Below are 19742 nucleotides of genomic sequence, written 5' to 3' on the forward strand. Positions count from 1 at the left end.
CAAACACTTACCAAAAATTGCCCATAAGAGCATTTATCCTCTTTCTCTGCACTGATCTTGTGGCTGGGACACCCACTCCTGCTCAGCTTTACTCCCAGCTAAAGACTGAGGGGGGAAGAGGAGCTGGGGCTTCTCCATGTGCCCATCTGCGTGTCACTGCATGAAAATTTGTGGTCCACCTGAGTCCTCCCTTTCAGTGTGGGGCCTATGTAAAGCCGAAATCCAAAATTTCATTCATGACAGCTGATTCTTGGTAGATTAAAACCCCAGGAAACATTTCCAAGAAATGCCTTACAATGACAAAGCAAATTTGGGCTTACTGTACTGCAGTCACTGGGAGTTTTGGAACGGAGTACCAGATTTCAGATACGGGGGGGTGTGGGGGGGTGGGGTAGAAAAAGATGTGAAAGACAGGGCATTGGCTCTGTGGAAAAGTGACATATACAGCCTTATATCAATGACCTTTCTTGCTGTGCCTCACAGAACGTGTATTTTGGGGCTGCCTGTTGCCTGTGACTGGGCCTGGTTTTAGCCAAACTTTCTTGTGTATTTTATACAGAACTCATATGCACAGTTTTGTTATTTTTATTTCTTTTAAAGCAGTGAAAGTCATCACTGTCTACATTTGGGAGTGGGAGATTTTCTTTGTGGCTTTGCTGTATGTGTGACTAGCACCTATGAAATAACAGGTTCGAAAACAAGCTACAAAGCCTTTAAGTAGTGGGTGTATAATGATATGCACCGTGTACAAAGAATATTTTTCACACTGTCCAAACTAATGCTTCAAAACCCTGCCTTTGAGGTAGGCTGGTGATGTATGGCTAACATCACCTCAGAGCAAGGTAGATTTAGCTGAAGAACTGAAGCGACTGGCCAAAAGCCATGCAATGAGTCAAGGCACGATTAGCATGTCATGATTCATCACAGGTAGTCCAGCACCCAGAGAGCTGGCCTACACTTGTCTCCCACCTCAATCATATTGCTGAGCACTTAGTCCCACCCACCCAGCTATTGTGCTAGTGTCTGTGGGAGTAATGGATATGTATGTATGTATGAAATCAAGGTGGTTTTGATGGAGTCCTCTCCTTTAGCTGTACCTCTCTCCAGCTCAGTAATGTGCAAAGTCAGAGCCTTACTGCATTTCAGCATCCTGTCATTTGAGGGAAAGGCTTTCAGAGCTATATACCAATTCTCTCCATACCTTTTTTTTTATATCCCTGTGCATGACTTTTGCTGCAGGATTTTGAAAATGTCTTGAAACAAAATTTTTTTTTTAATTCTTTTATCTGTTTGATTACGCTTTGAAGGCTCACTTTTGATGTCTTCCTATGCAGTTCTTCCATGTAGAAATCTTTGCCCTTATACAAAACTTCTTTACCTCACACAAGGAGAGATGTCCCCTCCTGCAGCCTCTGTACATCACATCTCAATAGGCAGGTCATCTCATTGCTTGCACAATTCACTTACACATGCAACTAAGAATGTGATTCCGTATATAAGGAGTAATGGTTCACACTGTGTGGCCTTCCCAAAGGGTCAACTTTACCCAAGGATCCAATTTTACTATCATCCCATAACTGATCAGCGCTACTTGGACTTCCTCCCTATACCATGCATTTTTAGCACTTGTAATACAAACTTTGATGTGCAATTAATTGCAGTTTAAAGCCTCTGTGGCTTTCAAGTATATGACTGGAAGGTATTGATCAGATTTCTACATAATTGGAATTTGCAGAGTCCGGCAGCAAAAAGGGAAGCTTAATTTTCATTAAGCCAGTCCCTAGATCCATGTCATTAAATGGGAATGTATGTTCTTGGGGACTGGCTTTCTTAGTCCTGAGCATGATGTGACTGTCTGGGCCTCCAGCAGCTATCACAGCTCTAATAATATAGTATAACATCACCACACTTCACTGAAGTGCTGCTTTGTAAACACCACATGCAATATTTATTCATTTCTTTATACTTCAGCCTCCTTGTTACCACTTCATAGCCTATTAATAAATGTATCAGTTCTCCTGATTTGTTTTCTCCCAGCTTGGTGTTTGCAGATGACCTCAGGCTGCATAAGAGCGCGTGCTAATTTGAGCAAGCCTCTCTGTGGCTTGCTTCCATTACAAAAGAGTTTATTAACTCTTGGATTTTTACTGGCTGCAGAAGCTATGTGGGTCAATAGGAGAGAAGAAGGATTTCATTAACAGGCAAAAGAAGCAACTTTTCTTTCCCTTCTCTGTCCATCTCTCGTGCTGTGGCAGAAGACATGGTGCGGGAGGTGGGACCTTTTCGTTATTCCAAGCACACTGGGTACGAAGGTAACCCTAGCTGAGATTTAAGCAATACAGATAAAAGCCCAGTTCTAGGAAGTAATGACTGGCCTAGAGACTGGGTAGCTCTGAAGGTTTTCAAAGCACTTTTCATTAAACCATTCAAACCAGACACCCTATCATTCCTAAAAAAAACCAACAACAACACAAACAAAAAAACCCCAAGTAGATATTGAAGAAATGTGAAACTTAAAAATCCAGATTTCATCCAAACTTAAAAAAAAATTAATTATTTTTGTGTGCGTAAAACATACCCTCTCCCAAGTAAATAAATGCATGAACTGAGGCTCATTTAACGTAGGCCTACTCATACCATCTCTTTTTACTTGCTATGACACAACCTATTTGAAATTTTAGTCAACAAGACTTAAATTCAAGAATTTGACTTATCTCCATTGAACCAAACGTCAAATTAAATTCTCAAAATAAATATTAAGAGGCAAGTATAAAACAAATAGAATGTGGTATTTTTCATACAATGCATACTTGAGCTGTAAAGCATTCGTGACTAGGAAATTGTAGACGGTAAAAATTCAGTGGGTCCAAATCAAAAGTCCAAATTGATGGAAGAAATATTTTTCCAGAGCTAATATATATATATATGGGCAACAAGTTTAATTCAGATAGTCTTCGTGCCACAAATAGCTAGAGACAGGGAGGGAATTCATTGTGTTGTTCAGTCAGCATTTGTAGGGTACATCCTCAGCTCTTTCGCCAGGTGGTATTCAGTTAGTTTACATGTGTTATTTCCAACAAAACGGTTAGAATAAAAGTTTTTACTAGGGATCAAATACATTTTCTGCATGTGGTTCTACTCACCTTTCACTTCCAATATGAGAGTAGGATCTGTTGACTTACACAGTACTTTTATCTTCAATATATTTTCAGAGCCCAACTGTGCTATCTTAAACAGTACAGTTTAATCCGACAGAAGAAAGTCCTGTGGTAAACTAACTTGTTTATATCTCATTTCTCAAGCTATCATTGGCATTCTTTTTCTAAAATACATTTGGCCTAACCAGTAAAACACTTTATAAATGTTTGGTAGGCAATAGGCATATTTCTTTAACACTTCAGTAAATGTTTCCTGCTTTCAGATTAAACCAATTGCTAGAATATTACTACGCACTTTGGAAGTGCTGACTCAGAACTACAGCCTGGAAAAGTCTCTGTACTCCTCATTCCTACAATTCATTCAGCCTTGACCGACCCTCCCATCTGCAGCCTGCACGTCAGAATGTCATTTTGCCAAATACCTTGAAGTAGGGAATCACATCTTCCCAGGAGCAGCCAGGGACGAAACTGCAGTCAAGCTCTTCCTGGGCTGCCTCCTTGATCTAAGTGAGGCATTTATCACCCTGAGCTGGGATTCTCCGCTGATGGCATGTCAATGCAAATGGAGCCCAAAGATAACAGACACCAGTAAATGTATGACATTTACTATGCATTCCCTTTCTGAAAGCTCGCAGATTTTTTGAGGCATGTCTGACTGTGACTGTACCTGTATGCTAAGTCCTGATCATTAATGCAAAAGGGAGTTTGCCATTCACTGGAGAGCAGGAATTTGGCCGGAGCTGTGCTGAAATGAAAGTGCCAGAAAGTATCATCACCACTTTCTAGAAGTCTGGTGAAGATATGGTTAAATACCACACTTTTTAGAGCCCACTGTACTGCACACTTCATTCCAAGTAGGTTTTGAACTCCTATTCAAATATGCCTTTGGAAACCAAATGCCCTGTCCCACGTCTCAGGATAGCACTAAATACTCTGTCTTGCCTAACTCCTTTAACTACATTCATCTGAAAGTTAGATCACTCCTTATCAAGGTAGCAGTGGCAGAAGCACAGGTAGCTGGAGGATGAGGATTTCCAACTGATAAACTAGGCACCTAACAATTTTCTCTCTGTTGCCCAAAACACAGCTCCTGAACCAAGCGGCAGAATGGAAGCTCCAGGCCAAAATGTTAAAGGAGCAAGAGACTGTCCTGCAGGCACAGGTGACGTAGGAGAGGTGATTGCATGGTGTGCCTTTGTTTCCCAGTTTTTAACCCATGAGGCACGTTCCAGGTAAAGTATCCAAACTACTTTCTATGTATTCCTTCTAGCCTCATTCTACATCCCATAGGCTATTGCAAAGGAAACAGGTTATTTTCAAGCCAACCATAAGGTAATGCCCATACTGCAAATCATACTGTGGCATGTGGGTTGTTTAGTCTGGAGAAGAGAAGGCTCTGGGGAGACCTTATTGCAGCCTTTCAATATTTAATGGGAGCTTATAAAAAAGATGGAGAGAGACTTTTTACAAGGGCCTGTAGTGATAGGACAAGGGGTAATGGTTTTAAACTAAAAGAGGGTAGATTTAGATCAGATATAAGGAAGAAATTCTTTACTATGAGAGTGGTGAGACACTGGAACAGGTTGCCCAGGGAAGTTGTGGATGCCTCATCCCTGGAAGTATTCAAGGTCAGGTTGGACGGTGTTTTGAGCGACCTGATCTAGTGAAAGATGTCCCTGCCCAAGGCAGGAGGGTTGGACTAAATGATCTTTAAAGGTCCCTTCCAACCCAAGCCATTCTATGGTGCTGTGATTTATGAGTGTTTACAGTACTCAACCACACAACAATGTGTGTGCCTTGGCTTGATTATTCACCATAACTACCCTTCATGCAGGTTTCTAATCCAGCAAAGCACTGGAGTACGTACATATCATGAAACATGTTTACTACACTGGAGCCGATGTGTTCATGTGCTTTTCTGGACTGGGGTGTGAAGGCAGCGTTTTCATTAACTTTAGCAGGAATTCTGCCTACTAAGGGCTTATACAAAGGGGCCTCTAGGATTTCAGTGTTTAGTTGGAATTTGAAACATTCAATAAAATAAAATTACTTGCCAAAATTGCACTAAGAGTCAGGCTGGAGTGAAAGGCAGTAAAAACAAGAAACAGGCAGTATATACTACACTTTGAGAGCAATGCAATAATCAGCCTTGAATACAAGTGAGAACACTAGATGACATGCTGGACTTTCACATCAAAAAGAGACAGCATCGGTAGATTTTCCTGGACTTACAGAAGCAGTCATGTAGATTTATCTTCTTTGACCTGTGTGTGAGAAAGGTCCTCCACAGCAGAGCTTTGGGGGTGTGGGGGGTGTGTCAGTCCTTCAGCCCCTCTGCAGCTGCCCATCTCCTCACCCATCAGGAAGCCCCCTCCTAGCCCTTGCTCACAGTTACTTGTACTGGTGAGTTGTTCCAGCTCTGCCCTTGTAGATGGTCTAATTCCTACCTGTTGAGCAGTCAAGAAAGACTAGCATTAAACTGATAACCTGGAAACATGCTAAGAGAGGTTTAGTCCTGTATGTGTTTTTTCAAAGGCTAAGATAAACTGGTAGGGCACCAAAGAATATCACACAAACTGCTGCTGATACCAGTTTGACAGGTTCTGCAATCAAACCTCAAAGGCCTCTAGCTGAGTCCCTCCCGACTGCAAACCTGCTCCCAATTTTCTGAGAGTGGTTTTAATTAAACTTTTATGTTCAACCAGAGTGAGTTTTGTATGCAGGCAGACCTCTGTAGCCAGTTTAATGAAACTGAAGGTATTGATAAAAGCTAGAATATATTAAGCATACATTTGAAACGGTAAAATTGTTTTTAGAAAAATCCAGTCAAACAAGTCTGCAAAGGCATTGATAATACATGTGCCCTTTGCAGACTTGCATAGACAAAAATTAAGTGATTCACTTGCTGAAATGAAACATGCAGTTAGGTGTTCTGCTCAAGTGTGAGATCTCTGTCACTTATACAGCAGCCTCCATTTGGAATTACTGGGAATAATAACATTATTATTATCATCATCATTATTATTATTATTTCCACTATGGTAGCACTGAAGGGCCTCCCTCATGGACCAGATGCCATCGTGCAAGCCGTTGTGCGAGCGCAGAACAGAAAGAGCATAAAGAGCTCCTTGATGCAAACAGCACAAAACAACAAATAGATATTAACAGAGGAACAGCTGCATGGAAATTATGACAAGACATTGGTCAGTGAGATAAGGAGAAGCCATAATATAGCCCTCACTGCCTGCTATAGTGAGTGAGATACCACTCCATTCTAGAGGAGGTGATGAACATCCACTGCTTCCTTGAGCTGGAAGGAATCAGGGGACATCAGCTTCATGCCAGCCTGTCTCTGGGTGGCACAGTGTGCCTGAGACAGCCAAACCTGGCCCTCCAAATGGTGACAGGGATCTGGCACCAGCTGAGGGAATACACCCAAACCACAGTGGTACTTCCCAGGACGCTGCACGCCCTCCCCAGGCATGTTGCTTAGGCAGACTTCTTTAGCTTCGTGCTTTGAAACAAAGTGAGAAGATAAAAGTCAGCCAAGCCCTTTAATTTTTGATAGCCAGCATAGTGCAACCACTGAGCTATGGCAACCGAGAAGAACGTAACAGGGCCGAAGGGGCATCCTTGCTGTAGCACCCTCATGGCATGGCGATGCTGAGATGCCCCCACTTCCCAAAGCCTTGCACTTACAAGTTCTCACCTGGCAGCAGCGCTGCCTCCCCTCTCCCTGCCCACGCTGTCAGGGGTGCTGGATGGGCAGTGGGCAGCAGCAAGGGGGTCTTCATCTCCCTAACCAAGGAGCACGAGTGCATGCTCCTAGTGAGAGGCAGCTCTCACAGCTTGTTCCCAGCCACTATGAAAACATTTATTTATTACTCAGATTTAAATTGCAGAAGCTATTCTTGGTGCTATGGTACTGCCTAGGGCCCCAGCTGAGATCAGAGCTTGCCCTGTTAAAACCTGAAAGGTTTTTAATCTAATTAAAAAATAGGCAAAAGTTGGAAGGGAAAAGCAGAGACAGACAATTGAGGTGAGTTTTTTTAAGACAACGGCTCTGGACTAGGAGCCCTGGTTTGCTGGCTCCCACCCCTGCTCCCTCACCTGGCTTTGGGATGCTCAGGCATTTCTCCTTAGAGCCACGACGTCTATTCCAAATGTCTCACTTGGTGTCAGTGTCCCACTTACGCTGTGGCGCTTGGGCTGCTAAAACAAATCCCTCTGAGTTTCTCTTTGTGCATAGGTCACAGCTCTGGCTACAGCCTAGTATAAATACACACATGCAAGCTTCATGTCAGCTAGCTCCGATATTGGCACCACAGAGCTCTGCACAGATTAACCTCCCGTGCCTTCACCCAGCTCGGCAGGGAAGGACTGCAGCCAGTGCCGTATTCACAGCCACCGAGACCCTGACTACCTAGTTTAAACTTAGCTCAGGCACATCCACAGTACACTGCAATTATGGCCATGACAAGGGGCGTCATAACAACTAGCCAGTACGAACATGAAACGTAATATAACCATATCTGATTTCAAAATCAGAATTAAACCCACCCCACTATTAGCAACATTTTCTAAATTTTCTTTTGCTCAGTAACTGAAGAGTAGTATCAGGGGAGAGTGTGTGTTGGCTGGCACTACACAAAATAAAAGCTCCTAGCTAATCATTTAGTCAGCTCCCCGCTGGTGCGGAGAGGGCAGCTAGCCTCCAGCCAGATGCCTGAATACTGCAGGCTGCTCTTGAACCTCCCATTGCTCTGCGCCCACCCTGCCTCAGCTGCCACGTGTTACACCAATCACTCTTTTTCTAATGAGAGCTGTCAGGCTGGACAGATGAAATGTCTGATCACCTAAACACTTCTGCGGGTGTTCACCAGAAGGAAGTGGATGAGTTGGAGCTGGTCTTCTTTTCCAAAGAGCAGATAACCGTGCTTTATCTATATAGCATCCTGCATGATTTTGGAGCTTTGAAAGTGCTTTTCCCACCCAGAAAAAAAACAGAAAAAGCAGAAAACAAGAAAATCTTATGGAAAAACTAACCTTAGATCTTTAGAACTTTTTTTTTCAAAAACATCCACAGATTTTACATATAAAAATATGGTTTACTGACAAAATACAGCCACAGATGAACTTTCACATGGCTACCAGGTGTAAACTGATAGCAAAATATGGAGCCCTAATAGTCTTAAATGCTGGCACATTGCAACAGATCTTTCTTCTGCTCTGCTTCAGAGTGAAGTGAAGAAGTGAAGTGAAGTGAAGTGAAACTGGCAGAAGAGGCTGGCAGGGGGTTATTTTCTCTGCCTTTGCTGGCCTTGCCCACAGCTGCAGTCCACACACAGGCTACAAACCAGAGCTGACAAGGTGCCCTCTCAGCTCGCTCAAGCCACGGTGCAGGGACACAGCTCGAAGGAATCCAGTGCAGGATCATGGTGGTGCGAAGTGAAGGGTGGGCTTTGCTCAGTGGTGGGGCTTCCCTGCATGCCAGATAACACAGGAAGGGAGGAGTGATGCTCCTCTTCAACGGTGGAGTCCAGTGAAGCACAAGTGCTGCCTGGTGCAGCTCCTGGCCACAGCCTGAGCCACCAAGTGGGGATTGGAAAGATGGAAGAGGGGAAACTGCGGCTGCATCGTGATGTGGGGATGCCTGTCGCCCCAGCTCGCTCAGATGTCAGAAGCAGTGTAGCCAGGGTAGCACCCAGCTCCCAGCCTGGCTTGTTGGGTAATCAAGAAAGCAGGTAAACAGCTTGGCAGCCAGGCTGTACTGAGCTCCTCCGCTAAAGCCTGCCAGAGCTTACGCCCGCAGGTTAAAGTTGGAGTTTGGTGATGTCTGCGTGGTGAAGCAAGGTTTAGAGCTCAAGCACAGCTCCGACCATGCTGGCTCTCACCTTGAGTTAATCCCACTGCCTGGTCCTGCACAGTGGTCAGACCAGCTCAGGTCAGTCCCTGCCCATGGAGATGGCCCAGGGATCACATTATCATTTTCCATTCTGTAGGTCATCCTAGGAGTCCTTTCCTGTAGATGTCAGCCACAATTGTACACAGTAAAGCAGTATACAGGGCTTGTGAGGAAAGGCAGGGACTGGAAATCTTTGCAGACTTTAATGCTGTCCCCTTGAAGTCTCCACAGAGTTACCAAGGGAAATGTTTTCAGAAGTCTCCACTTCTAGGGAATGCTTTTGCTTCTGGGCACCCTGTGTAGAGACACCATAGCTGTAACATTCAGGAGAATAGGGCACCCATAATTCCCAGGTCTTTTTAAAATCACTGGCCTGGGTCTTTCTATTCTTCCTCAGTTTACCTTTCTGCAACAGAGGAATCATAATAGTTTGCAACCTTAAAAAGATGCAGAGAGTTTCAGTTCCCTGATGTTTGTTCTTCATGGTCTCCAAACAGAAGCTAATTTCCATGTCCAAACACAATACTTATTTTATTTTCTTCTACCAAAGTAGAAGTTCACTGTCCTGGAGACTCTGAAATTACTGTGGTTTTTTTTCTCTGTTAATGCAGATCACTCTCTACTCTGAAAGATTTGAAGAATTTCAGAAAACATTGACCAAAAGCAATGAAGTGTTTGCCACGTTCAAACAGGAGATGGAGAAAGTGAGTAGCAGCTTATACCTGAACTCTGTGCTTGAGACTTTCCTTTTAGATTTTCGTATTTCTCATTGCAATAATTTTATCTGGGATGGGACCATTTCTGCACATTTTGGAGAACAATCTCATCAACATCCAAATAAGATCTGGGGCACACTCAGCCACGACTGACAGCAGCTTAGACTTCAGCACTGCAAGCTGAACATTTCACTCTCCCTTTCAGCTAAAACCAAAATTGCCTGGAAGAATAAACATTTTACCTAAAACCTAATGTGGTGGTTGGGTACAGACCCCTCAGAGATACCAAAGCGGGTATCTCTGGAACTGCATTTGTCAGCCCATGTCTCTAGGAGTGCCCAGAGCCTCCTGGGTGACTGACACTGGTACAGGAAGGTTGACACAGGCTACACGTCTACCCACGGGAGCGCGTAGGCAGAGCTGAAGCCCACCAACACCTTCCCACCATTAAGCCCAAGTGACTGTTTCCTTGCAGTTGGTGTACTTACTTCCTGTAATGAATGGGAGTCAAAAACCAAACACACCCACATGTTGTACCCACTTTCATAATAAACAATGTTCTGCTCTGCCACCAGGGCCCAAAATCCTGGTGCCCTGATCCAGGCAACCTCTAATGATCTTCACTGAGAGTTCAGTCTGCAGAAAACCAAAGGGAAAGATGGTGCTATTTAGCTAGTGGTGTGGTTTGGAGGTAGTATAGAGGTGACTAATCCAGAGGGAACTTCCTTGGCAGTGCTGGCTCAGAAGATACAAGCCCTTCTTTAACTTCCCAGCAATCTAACACTGTGGTCTGGTAAAGAGACAAACAGAATAATGCTACCTTTTCTTTGCCTTTTGTTTTTGTGATGGTTTGTACTCTGGGAGTTGCCTATCCTTTTAACCACATAATCAACTGGTCTTACTTTAGGACTACAGACTGGAGGCTGAAAGTTATATGGCAGCTACGTAAAACTAAATCCATCCCTTAACATAACTTATTACTTAGCACAGCCACTACAGCTGCTGGTAGCAGAGTTATGAGTACAGCCAAAGACCTGAATGAAAGGGCTGCCCTAAATTCATCTGCAGCATGGAATTCCTGTTGTGATTCAGCCTTTCCTCCTGCTTCTATAGATGACAAAGAAAATGAAGAAGTTGGAAAAGGATACTGCTACATGGAAATCCAGGTTTGAGAACTGTAACAGAGCGTTACTGGACATGATTGAAGAGGTGAGCAGTCTTTTTCTCCTCAGGATGACTCTCTCCCCACATAAAGCTTTAACTAGGAGATGAGATTACCTGAAACCACCAGAAGGCAATGAAAATTTTGTTCTTGAATCTAAGGGTCTTTTTTTCAAGCTACCTTGATAATTAGATGTCTTTAAAGCAAAAGACAATCCCAGCTGCTGGGGCTTTTAGATTGTGCAGAGACATTCATTACATCCACGAGAAACTGAATTATGTAACTGTGAATTTTAAGTGCTCTAAAAATGTGTGATTGTTAATGCTCTCACATAGAAGCAAATTGGCATTAGTTCACTTCACACTACTTTCTTTCTGCATAAGAGTATCCACCCAGGGAATTAATGTGCTCTAGCTAATGAACTTTCAATTCATGCCTTTCGTTAACTTCCTGTGTAGGCAAACTCTAAGAGCCAAAAGCAAGTACTGTGGCTCACCATAGTTTTAAACATGCTGTCACAGGGGCATTGCAGAGGAAATTCATAAGCATGTTGGAACTCGTTCAAATAAGATAAGAGGCTGCCTGAAGCTTCACCCCAAACTTACACTGAACTTGGACCAGGTTTTTCTGGTTAGCTTTGTAGCTCTGTGCTATTGCTGTTTCTATGGGTTTCTGTATCTCTTGTTTCCTCACTGGGTGTAGAAGCAAGAAAATTTTCCAATTCAGGCTGCTCTCACAGAACCTAGAGGCAAAATAAACAAAAAATATAATACAGCTTGTTTTCCCCCAAATTCACACCCACACCCACCAGAAGTCCAGGTAGGCTTTTGGATGCTTATCTGTATGGATATCCACTATGTTTTTCCATCTCTACAGATCATCAACAGGTATTCCTGCAAATATTTTTGAGTGAAATTGATCTGAATCTGTATGGAGAATGCTAATACGCTGCAGTAACAGGGGTGAATTTCCTCTTGAAGCTTCAGTACAAAAGACCGTAGTTATTGTAGAGCAGTTGGGGAAAGCCAGCTACCTGGCAGAGTCCTGTGAGAGCTGCCTAGATCTCAAATTGTTTCTTAATTGCCAGTTCCACCAATGAATTGCATGCACCCAAACTCAGTCCGCACCTTTGTCCGATGTCTTTGACCACAGAAAGCCATGAGGTCCAAGGAATATGAGTGCTTCGTGCTGAAAATCCAGAGGCTAGAGAACCTTTGCCGGGCTCTGCAGGAAGAGAGGAATGAATTGTACAAAAAAATAAAGCAAGCACAGTTCCCTGAAGAGGTGAATGGAAATGGCATCTTAGAAGAAGACGACGACGCTGATACGAGCCCTTCCTCCTCTGAGCAGGCGAGCATTGAACTGCGCGCTACTGATGAGAGCATGCTGAAGGAGCTGGCTGAAGCTTTCAGGGTGTCCCACAAGGCAGAGGAGTCCCTCCCAAGCAACAGCAGCAATCCAGAGACCTGTGACGCTCAAACATGTAATGCCGTCCTGGTGCCAGAGCTCCCCTCTCCTCTCACTCCACAGTCAGAGGCCGGGAATCACTGTGAGCAGCCCAGCACAAGCACACCAACGCCCACTGAACACATGCCAGCACCCACTGGGAGCACGCCAGCACCCGCTGAAAATATGACAATGCTCACCGAGAGTGTGCCAAAGCCCACCAAAAGCATGCCTGCGCTCCCAGAAAGGGTGCCAACACCCACAGAAAGTGCGCCAATACCTCCCGAGAGCGTGCCAGTACCCACTGGGAATATGCCAAAACCCATTGAAAGCATGCCAGCAACCCCTGAAAACGTGCCAACACCCACACAAAACATGCCCACTCCCCTTGGGAATACGCCAGTACCCACGAAAAGTCCACCAAAAGCTGCAGAACGTGTGGATGACCCAGCGGAACGGTCTGTCCAAGGTCACTCCGCAGAGCAAACAGGGGACACAGACATGGAAGCAGTGGATTGAAGACACTGGTGTGTCCAGGCTTGTCTTCTACAAACCACAGCTCTGCTTTGTCCTCTAAATTGATACTTTTTTTTTTTTTTTAAAGAAACAAAAAGTGGGTGCTAAAACACACTCACATATCTGTAGGCAAATGTAATGCACTTCTCTTTGCTACCACTATCCAGTAATAATGGGTCTGCAAATTTTGCTGTCCTTCATCTGCTTGAAGCATAATATTTTCTTAATGACAGGAAAATACAATGAAATTACAGGATCTTTTTTCCGAGGCATAATGAGTCATCTCATTCAGCAAAATAATTTTAAAGTGTTGAAGTTTCATGTTTCAAAAATCATTGCAATTCACATACATATATTTAAAGACTCAGAATTAATTGTATCTATTTGTTATGACGTTGCATAAAAGATGGTCTACTTGGACACATAGTGATTTTAATAAATGAGGTGAAAGGAATCTGTAATTACGAAGTAAAATAGTGAAACCATCAATGTGGTCAGCCATATCCAAGGAGAGGTGGCATAACAAAAGGTGAATTTTTGTACGAGTAAACTACCACTCAGCACTGTGGCCTGAACACCCACAAGCTCTTAGCCTTACTTTGAATTGGTCTTTTCTGCTTAGTGTTCTAAAAGCGGTTTTGTTTTCAACAGAACTACAGGGGAGGGGAGAAGATCTTTTCTAGATTCCTCATAAAATGACTGAAAACAACAGCAATTTCCAAATTGATGGCAATTCCCAAGGTAGGGGTCAGAACCCTCTTTCTGCATCCAACAGAAACCTGCTAGTTTGTCATACCATTTGGGATCATGAGCCCAACAGAGGTGCTCATGGCTGTTTCCAGCCCACAATGAGGTCAGAAGTTCAGAAGCTGGTTGCTGGTCCCAGCTTCTAGGCCAGGAGCAGAAAGCAGAGTGGAGCTACACTAGAAAGTACCAGAATGTATTCCAGAAGATACCCCTGAGATCATGCTTCTGGATGGTGCCATCTCTCCCAGTCACAGCCACATGAACCTCTTCACCACAGCTTCTTCCTGGCCCTGCTGCATGTGCTGATGCTCCCAGGAGAAGGGTGAGCACACTCGCCTGTCACCCCGTTCATTGGAGTGGAGCACAAATAAATAGCCCAGAAGCAAACAGGTACCAGGAAAGCAGGAATCCCTCTCACAGACACCTTCGGGGACTGGCTACATTCTCATCCCCTCTCTTGTCTAACGAGCTCTTCCCATCTGCCTGCCAACACACCATTGCTTAATAATGTAGCCGCCTTGTCAGAAACTGGTTGATTCTGGCACCAAGAACAAAGATGAAGAAGGAAGGGGGCAAGAGAGGGTACCTACCCAGACTGCTGTATGGTCTCAAGCAAGGAGAGTAAGAAGGCTTTTGGGAAGAAGGTTAAAAAAATCCTGTTGGCACATTTCTTGTTTCTCATCCCCTTCCTCCGAATTCAGTCTAGGCCTTTTCGAGTCTGAGCTGGATAGCTTAAGAATTTGAAAAGGACAATTAAACAAGATGTCCAGAGGCTGGAAAGGGAAATGTTACAATCAAACAAACCCATGTTTATAGATAAATCCCAAGAAGTCCCTGAAGACAAAGTGACTCATTCAAGCTTGAGTTGAAATGCAGGTGAACCAAGAGAAAAGATGCCATCTTTGGCAGACCGTGAGGGACTGTGGTCAGAGTCCTTCCAGCACGCCACCCTCCAAAAGAGGGGTTTGAATCTTTGCTTACTGCCAACATGGTCCACACCCTGGTTAAGTACATCTGTGTCTGCACTGCTTGGTCCAGCCTTTTCAAGAGCTAACCATTGGAGTATACAAAGCGTGATTTGTAACAGTTTGTTTTGATATGGCCTTGCAAGTAGCTATTATGACTACAGTTTTCAAATGTGGATGCCTTATGTTAGATACCAAGACCGACAGGATTTATTTCATGTCTTTAATCACCTGAAAGTAGATCATTCAAGTCTTAGTTACCTTAAGCTCCTTTTATAAGCAGTGGAGAAGAATAGGCATCTTTCGAGGACAAGTCATCTCATGGTAAGACTGGCATCCAAGACAGAAGAAATTACTTTCTCTCTGAGGATGCCATTTCTCTTCACTGATTCTAGAGCCAGCCTAAGACAACTAGCTTAAATTTAAAATGTCTATTATTAGGTGTCTAAATTAGGCAAGATGAATCCCATCAAATGTTCAGATTCAAAGCCCTAAGCGAATGGCCATCTCTGAAAACCAAGCCAGTTATGTGCCTGTGAAAATGTTAACCTATAACAAATCTTTATCCTAAGATAAAAAGTTATACTCACCTGATTTACTTTTTTTAGCTTCCATTGACTTAAGTCTGTAGAAATATAGTTTCCATTACAAGTACAAGTTTTGTGTGTTGTTAGGGTGACTTTTAAAATTAATGCAATTCATATACCCGTTAATGTTTTTTTTTTCCTTTCTTGGTCTTGTTTGATTCTGTTGCCATTTTAGTAATTACCTGCATGAAACCAACTTCTTTTTCTTCAAGTAGGCCCTTAGAATGCCTTTAATTGTTGAAGTTTTCTTATACATTCAAATATTCAATTACATAATAATAATGATTGACATGGCCTTGCAACTTTATCTTGGTTCCATTTTGCATAATCATTATGGTCGCATCTTTAATTATATAATTGTTGCCTCATACCTTCCAACTTCAGCAAGCAGGGAGACAAGGATCCTACAGATAAAAACTTCCTACATAGTCATGATTGATTCTTACAGCATCATCCTTCATGAATAATTACACAGCCTTCTGGGAAAATCACTCCCACTCTATTCCGCCTTCCTCATTTTTGCCCTTTTAATTCTTGCATCTAAAACTGCACTCACATACTTGCAATTCCTATTACATTGTGCATTTCTACCCACATACCTGTTGCTTCTCTTCTTCCATACCATCTACCAACTGCATTTTATCCCAGCAGTTTCTTCCTCGTTCTCAGTGCCCACATACAACACTGAAAACACAGGAGAGTGACCCTCCTGGCTTTTAGTTCCAGGATTTGGCCTCACGTGTTTGCAAGAGATGGGAGAAAAAATTGTAGGGAAAATTCTGGCTGATCCCAGGCTGGATAGAGCATTTAGTGTCAAACTACGGGGATGGTTTATGTGTAATCTCATGGCCTATAGAGCTGTGGGAGGCTGGAGTACCCTCAGTAGAGGTGGAAAAATCTACGAAATTTAACCATGCACCTGTTCGTCATCCATTGCATCAGACTGGCAGTTTAAATCACCATCACCATCACAGATTTCTGTGTGTTAACCTACTTTCTCTCACTCTTCAACATTAATTGCTGGCCTCCTCTTGCTCTCTTCTTGTACTGGTACCCAATACAAAACTGCCTCGGCATGGTAGCAGTGTCCTTGTGAAAAGCCTTTGGGACTGCAGTCTGTACATCAGCTCTGCTGCACTTCCCTCAGGTACCTCCGCACTCAAGACACAGAAATCCACTACACTTCTGTGATCATTCAGAGGCAGTAAGTAGCAGTGAGACATGCGTCTTCCCTGCTGTTCATCCTTATCATCATTCTCCTACTGATACTGCCAGTCTCATCAATCCTGGTGTGTGCTGTGGTTGCCTCCTTCAGTCTTGCTTTTATTTCACACAGTTATTCCTACACTACCAGGCACAGATTTGGGGGTGAGGAAAGGTGGTGATGGTAGCTATGTCCTCCTTACCAAAACCACCCATTGCTGCACTGCTTCCAAACCAGCAACAGCCTTTATTTGTAAAAGTGGCAAGGAAAGAACAAAAATATTTTCCCTTTCTGCATGTCTGACCTTTGTCACCTCAAAAATTTAACAGCTCCCCTGCTGAACATGTAAAACACAACATTTTTCAATAACCCAGAGTTTATCCAAATGTGAGGGGATTTTCACGATGACAGCTAAAATCACATCCATTATGCTAGCATGACCTTCTCACCTAATTTCTGATCCCTGTGGCAGACCACAGTAATGATAAATCTTGTTGATGAGAGATTAGTAAGAAACAGCTGATGTTTCAGCTTAACTTTTCCCACAAAACTGAACAGAAATAGATGCAGGCATGGAATATACAATCCAGATGACAGAACTGCAGCAATACTGCAAGTGACCCAGAACAGGGATGTACGGTAAAATACAGTGAAACTTTCATTCTAGGCTTCATTATTAATGTAATCTTTAAATTCACTTTGCCAGTCAGATTGCAATCAACTACATATGCAGTCGTCTCCAGATTCACACCACCCCATGTTGCAATGAACATCGTTGCGCTCATCTGTATTGAATTTAGACTTTTCTTTTCACCTTATTAGGAAATGGCAGCAGGACTTGTTCCTCTCCTGGGCCTACCTGCTACCCCTGCATTGCCGTTCATACTAATGTTCACCCATGACCTTTGCTGAGCCAGGGGGCAAGCATAAGGAACGGAGATAACCCTGCCCTCGAGTCGGCCTGCCCAGCAATGCAGCACGTACTAGCTGGATGAGGGAGTCGGGTGGACAGGGAAGGGCAGACGTGGAGAAAGGGTGTTTGCTGCGCTGGCGGGTTCCCTTTCCCACGAATTTTTTGCACTGACATGGTTCACTACTGTGCAATGCTGTTTTTTCTACTTAGAAAAGACTTATCATCAGATGCCTTTCGAAGATGCAGCAGGAGACGATGGTTGTGGCTATGGCAGGACAGTGCTAGGCTAGTGCTCAAACCCCAGGGAAACCCAGAAATGTCATCATCCACAGTCCCCACTGGCTCACAGCTTCACATGGCTGACAGCTCAGGTCGCCCTGCAGCCCCGGCCCCTCATCACACTTAACCCAACACAGCGAGTCAAGCGGTAATTGCTCGTGGGCCGCAGACAGCTGAACAAACCATGGGCCAGCTCCCCCTCTGCAGGCACGGCGAGGAGAGGCGGAGGTTCTTACGTTTCGGTCCTGGCCTTGGGAGAGGGGTGGTAAAGAAAGACGCCAGGGCGTATGCCATTTGTGAACAATTTTCTACATCAGCAAAGTAGCTTCCACACTCCTTCTTATATTTGGAGATGGTCTGACAGAAAGGGCATATGAAGAGCCAAAAGAGGTAACAGTTCAGAAATAAGCCCAGAATAGTGTATTTTACAATATCTAAATCACATGTGTATGGACAAGGGTCTAAAGGGAATGCTCTTTGCTCTCTGCCCCTACTCAAGGGAGCCACGTAATGTAAGCATGGCCAGACAGAGCAACTGAAGTCATGCACCCAGGCTAGGGCAGTCCTGGATTTACCCTGAGGATGTGACAAAGGCATGCACATACACCCATTCATGTTGCCTAATGAATCATGTGCTCTGTGTCCCATAAGGATGTCCCATAAGGAGGGAACAACCACATCATCCTCCCTCCCTGTCACAGCTGCTTGCAGCCCTGACTGGAAGACTGGGAAAAGCTTTACATTTCCCTGTATTTGGATCCTGGCCCTTTTTTTTTTCTTCATGCATCTCTGATTCAAGGTTACTTTCTCTGTTTATCCCATTGAAAATATTTTTATGCTTAAAATAAAAAAAGGGAGAGGCTTAAGTGCAAGTCTGTCTCTGACAAAGTTAGTAGGCTTCAGCTTTGAGGCACAGATGAAATACTTGCAATCCAGCCTGAGAGAAAGGCAGCCTTAGCAAAACACTCTACACTCAGCACAAAAAGGGGTTCTAAAGTTGGGCTAAGATGTTGCACCTTGTGGCCACAAGCCACGAGACAAAGAAGAGATGAAGAAAAATATCTCACGTTCACTGATCAAGAAAATAAGTTCTGTATCAGTAGAATATTCCTTTTTTCGGGGGGGGGGGGGGGAAGAAAAAAAGGGGAAAAAAAGGATGTTCAGGAAGCCCTCTTATTTGCATGAATCATTGTATATACTGATTATCAAAATACACCACAGAGAGTGCCTTCAGAGGATCTCAAAATGCTTTTCAAGCTATAAATGTTAAGGAATGACTTATGACTTCACTTTGGGCTGAGGGCCACCTGCTCTGGGTTGTAATGCAATAGCAATACACTGCAGAAATACAGAGAGTTAGGGCAGAGGCCTTCACTAGGTATAAACTTTCCGAGCAGAATCCAACCACTGTCTGGTAATAGAAAGAAATCGTTTCAATTACCAGTTTATTCCCTAACTGCTTATTTTTTTGTACCTTGCCCTGATAATTCTGGTGCTGCCATCAGCAGAAAATAAAGGTCCAGCTCTTTGCAGCTGTAAATCAGAGCAGCTCCTTTGGAGCCAGCTGAGCTCCACACATTGACGTCCAATGAGAATCCCATCCAAGGGGCTGAATTACTGGGCCATTAGCAAGTCCTCTGTTCCTATGAAGTGAACATTTTACCCAACCGATACTTCAGGGGCCCTGAGAGAGACAGAACGGATTTACTCAATTAGAATTTGGCCAACACATTGCATTTAATGAAGCTACTTTTAGGAAAAGTGCCAAAAAAGCAATCTTTATTGACCACAAGTGGCCACAGCCTCCACTTTGCGGCTCATCCAAACACCAAGTGCTGCAGTGCTCCAGCTCACATCCTCTCCTCAGAAAGGATGAAAGGCAGAGCACCATTTCTTCAACCACTTCACCTACTTCCTGCAGCCCTTTGCTCTTTCTCACACTTCTCCCACCCAATGACAGGTCTAAACCTATTCTTCTTGCTGCAGCTTGCTGGATAGTCCTTGTTAAAAATAGAACAAAATATGATTAGATTCAGGTTTCATTTCACACGAGATCTAGGTCAGGGCTGACAATATCGTTTGAGCTGCTGCAACAGTTCTCTGTTTCCACAACAGGGGAGGTCCTGCTCCTCTCACCAGCTTAC

The 19742-nt window shown here is 43.8% G+C and overlaps 1 protein-coding gene across 1 annotated transcript in view; it reads left to right on the forward strand.

The window, feature by feature from the left end:
• Window positions 1-12906, forward strand: part of TXLNB (taxilin beta) — a 34827-nt gene extending 21921 nt beyond the window's left edge. Inside the window, exons 7-10 of the mRNA XM_050894306.1 lie at window positions 4246-4320; window positions 9675-9767; window positions 10893-10988; window positions 12094-12906. Coding sequence (XP_050750263.1) covers window positions 4246-4320; window positions 9675-9767; window positions 10893-10988; window positions 12094-12906 — 1077 coding nt within the window. The remainder of the gene's footprint in view (window positions 1-4245; window positions 4321-9674; window positions 9768-10892; window positions 10989-12093) is intronic.
• Window positions 12907-19742: the final 6836 nt, after the last annotated feature.

The sequence above is a fragment of the Gymnogyps californianus genome, chromosome 3 (genome assembly GCF_018139145.2).
Source record: "Gymnogyps californianus isolate 813 chromosome 3, ASM1813914v2, whole genome shotgun sequence".
In the NCBI taxonomy this organism is placed as follows: Eukaryota; Metazoa; Chordata; class Aves; order Accipitriformes; family Cathartidae; genus Gymnogyps; species Gymnogyps californianus.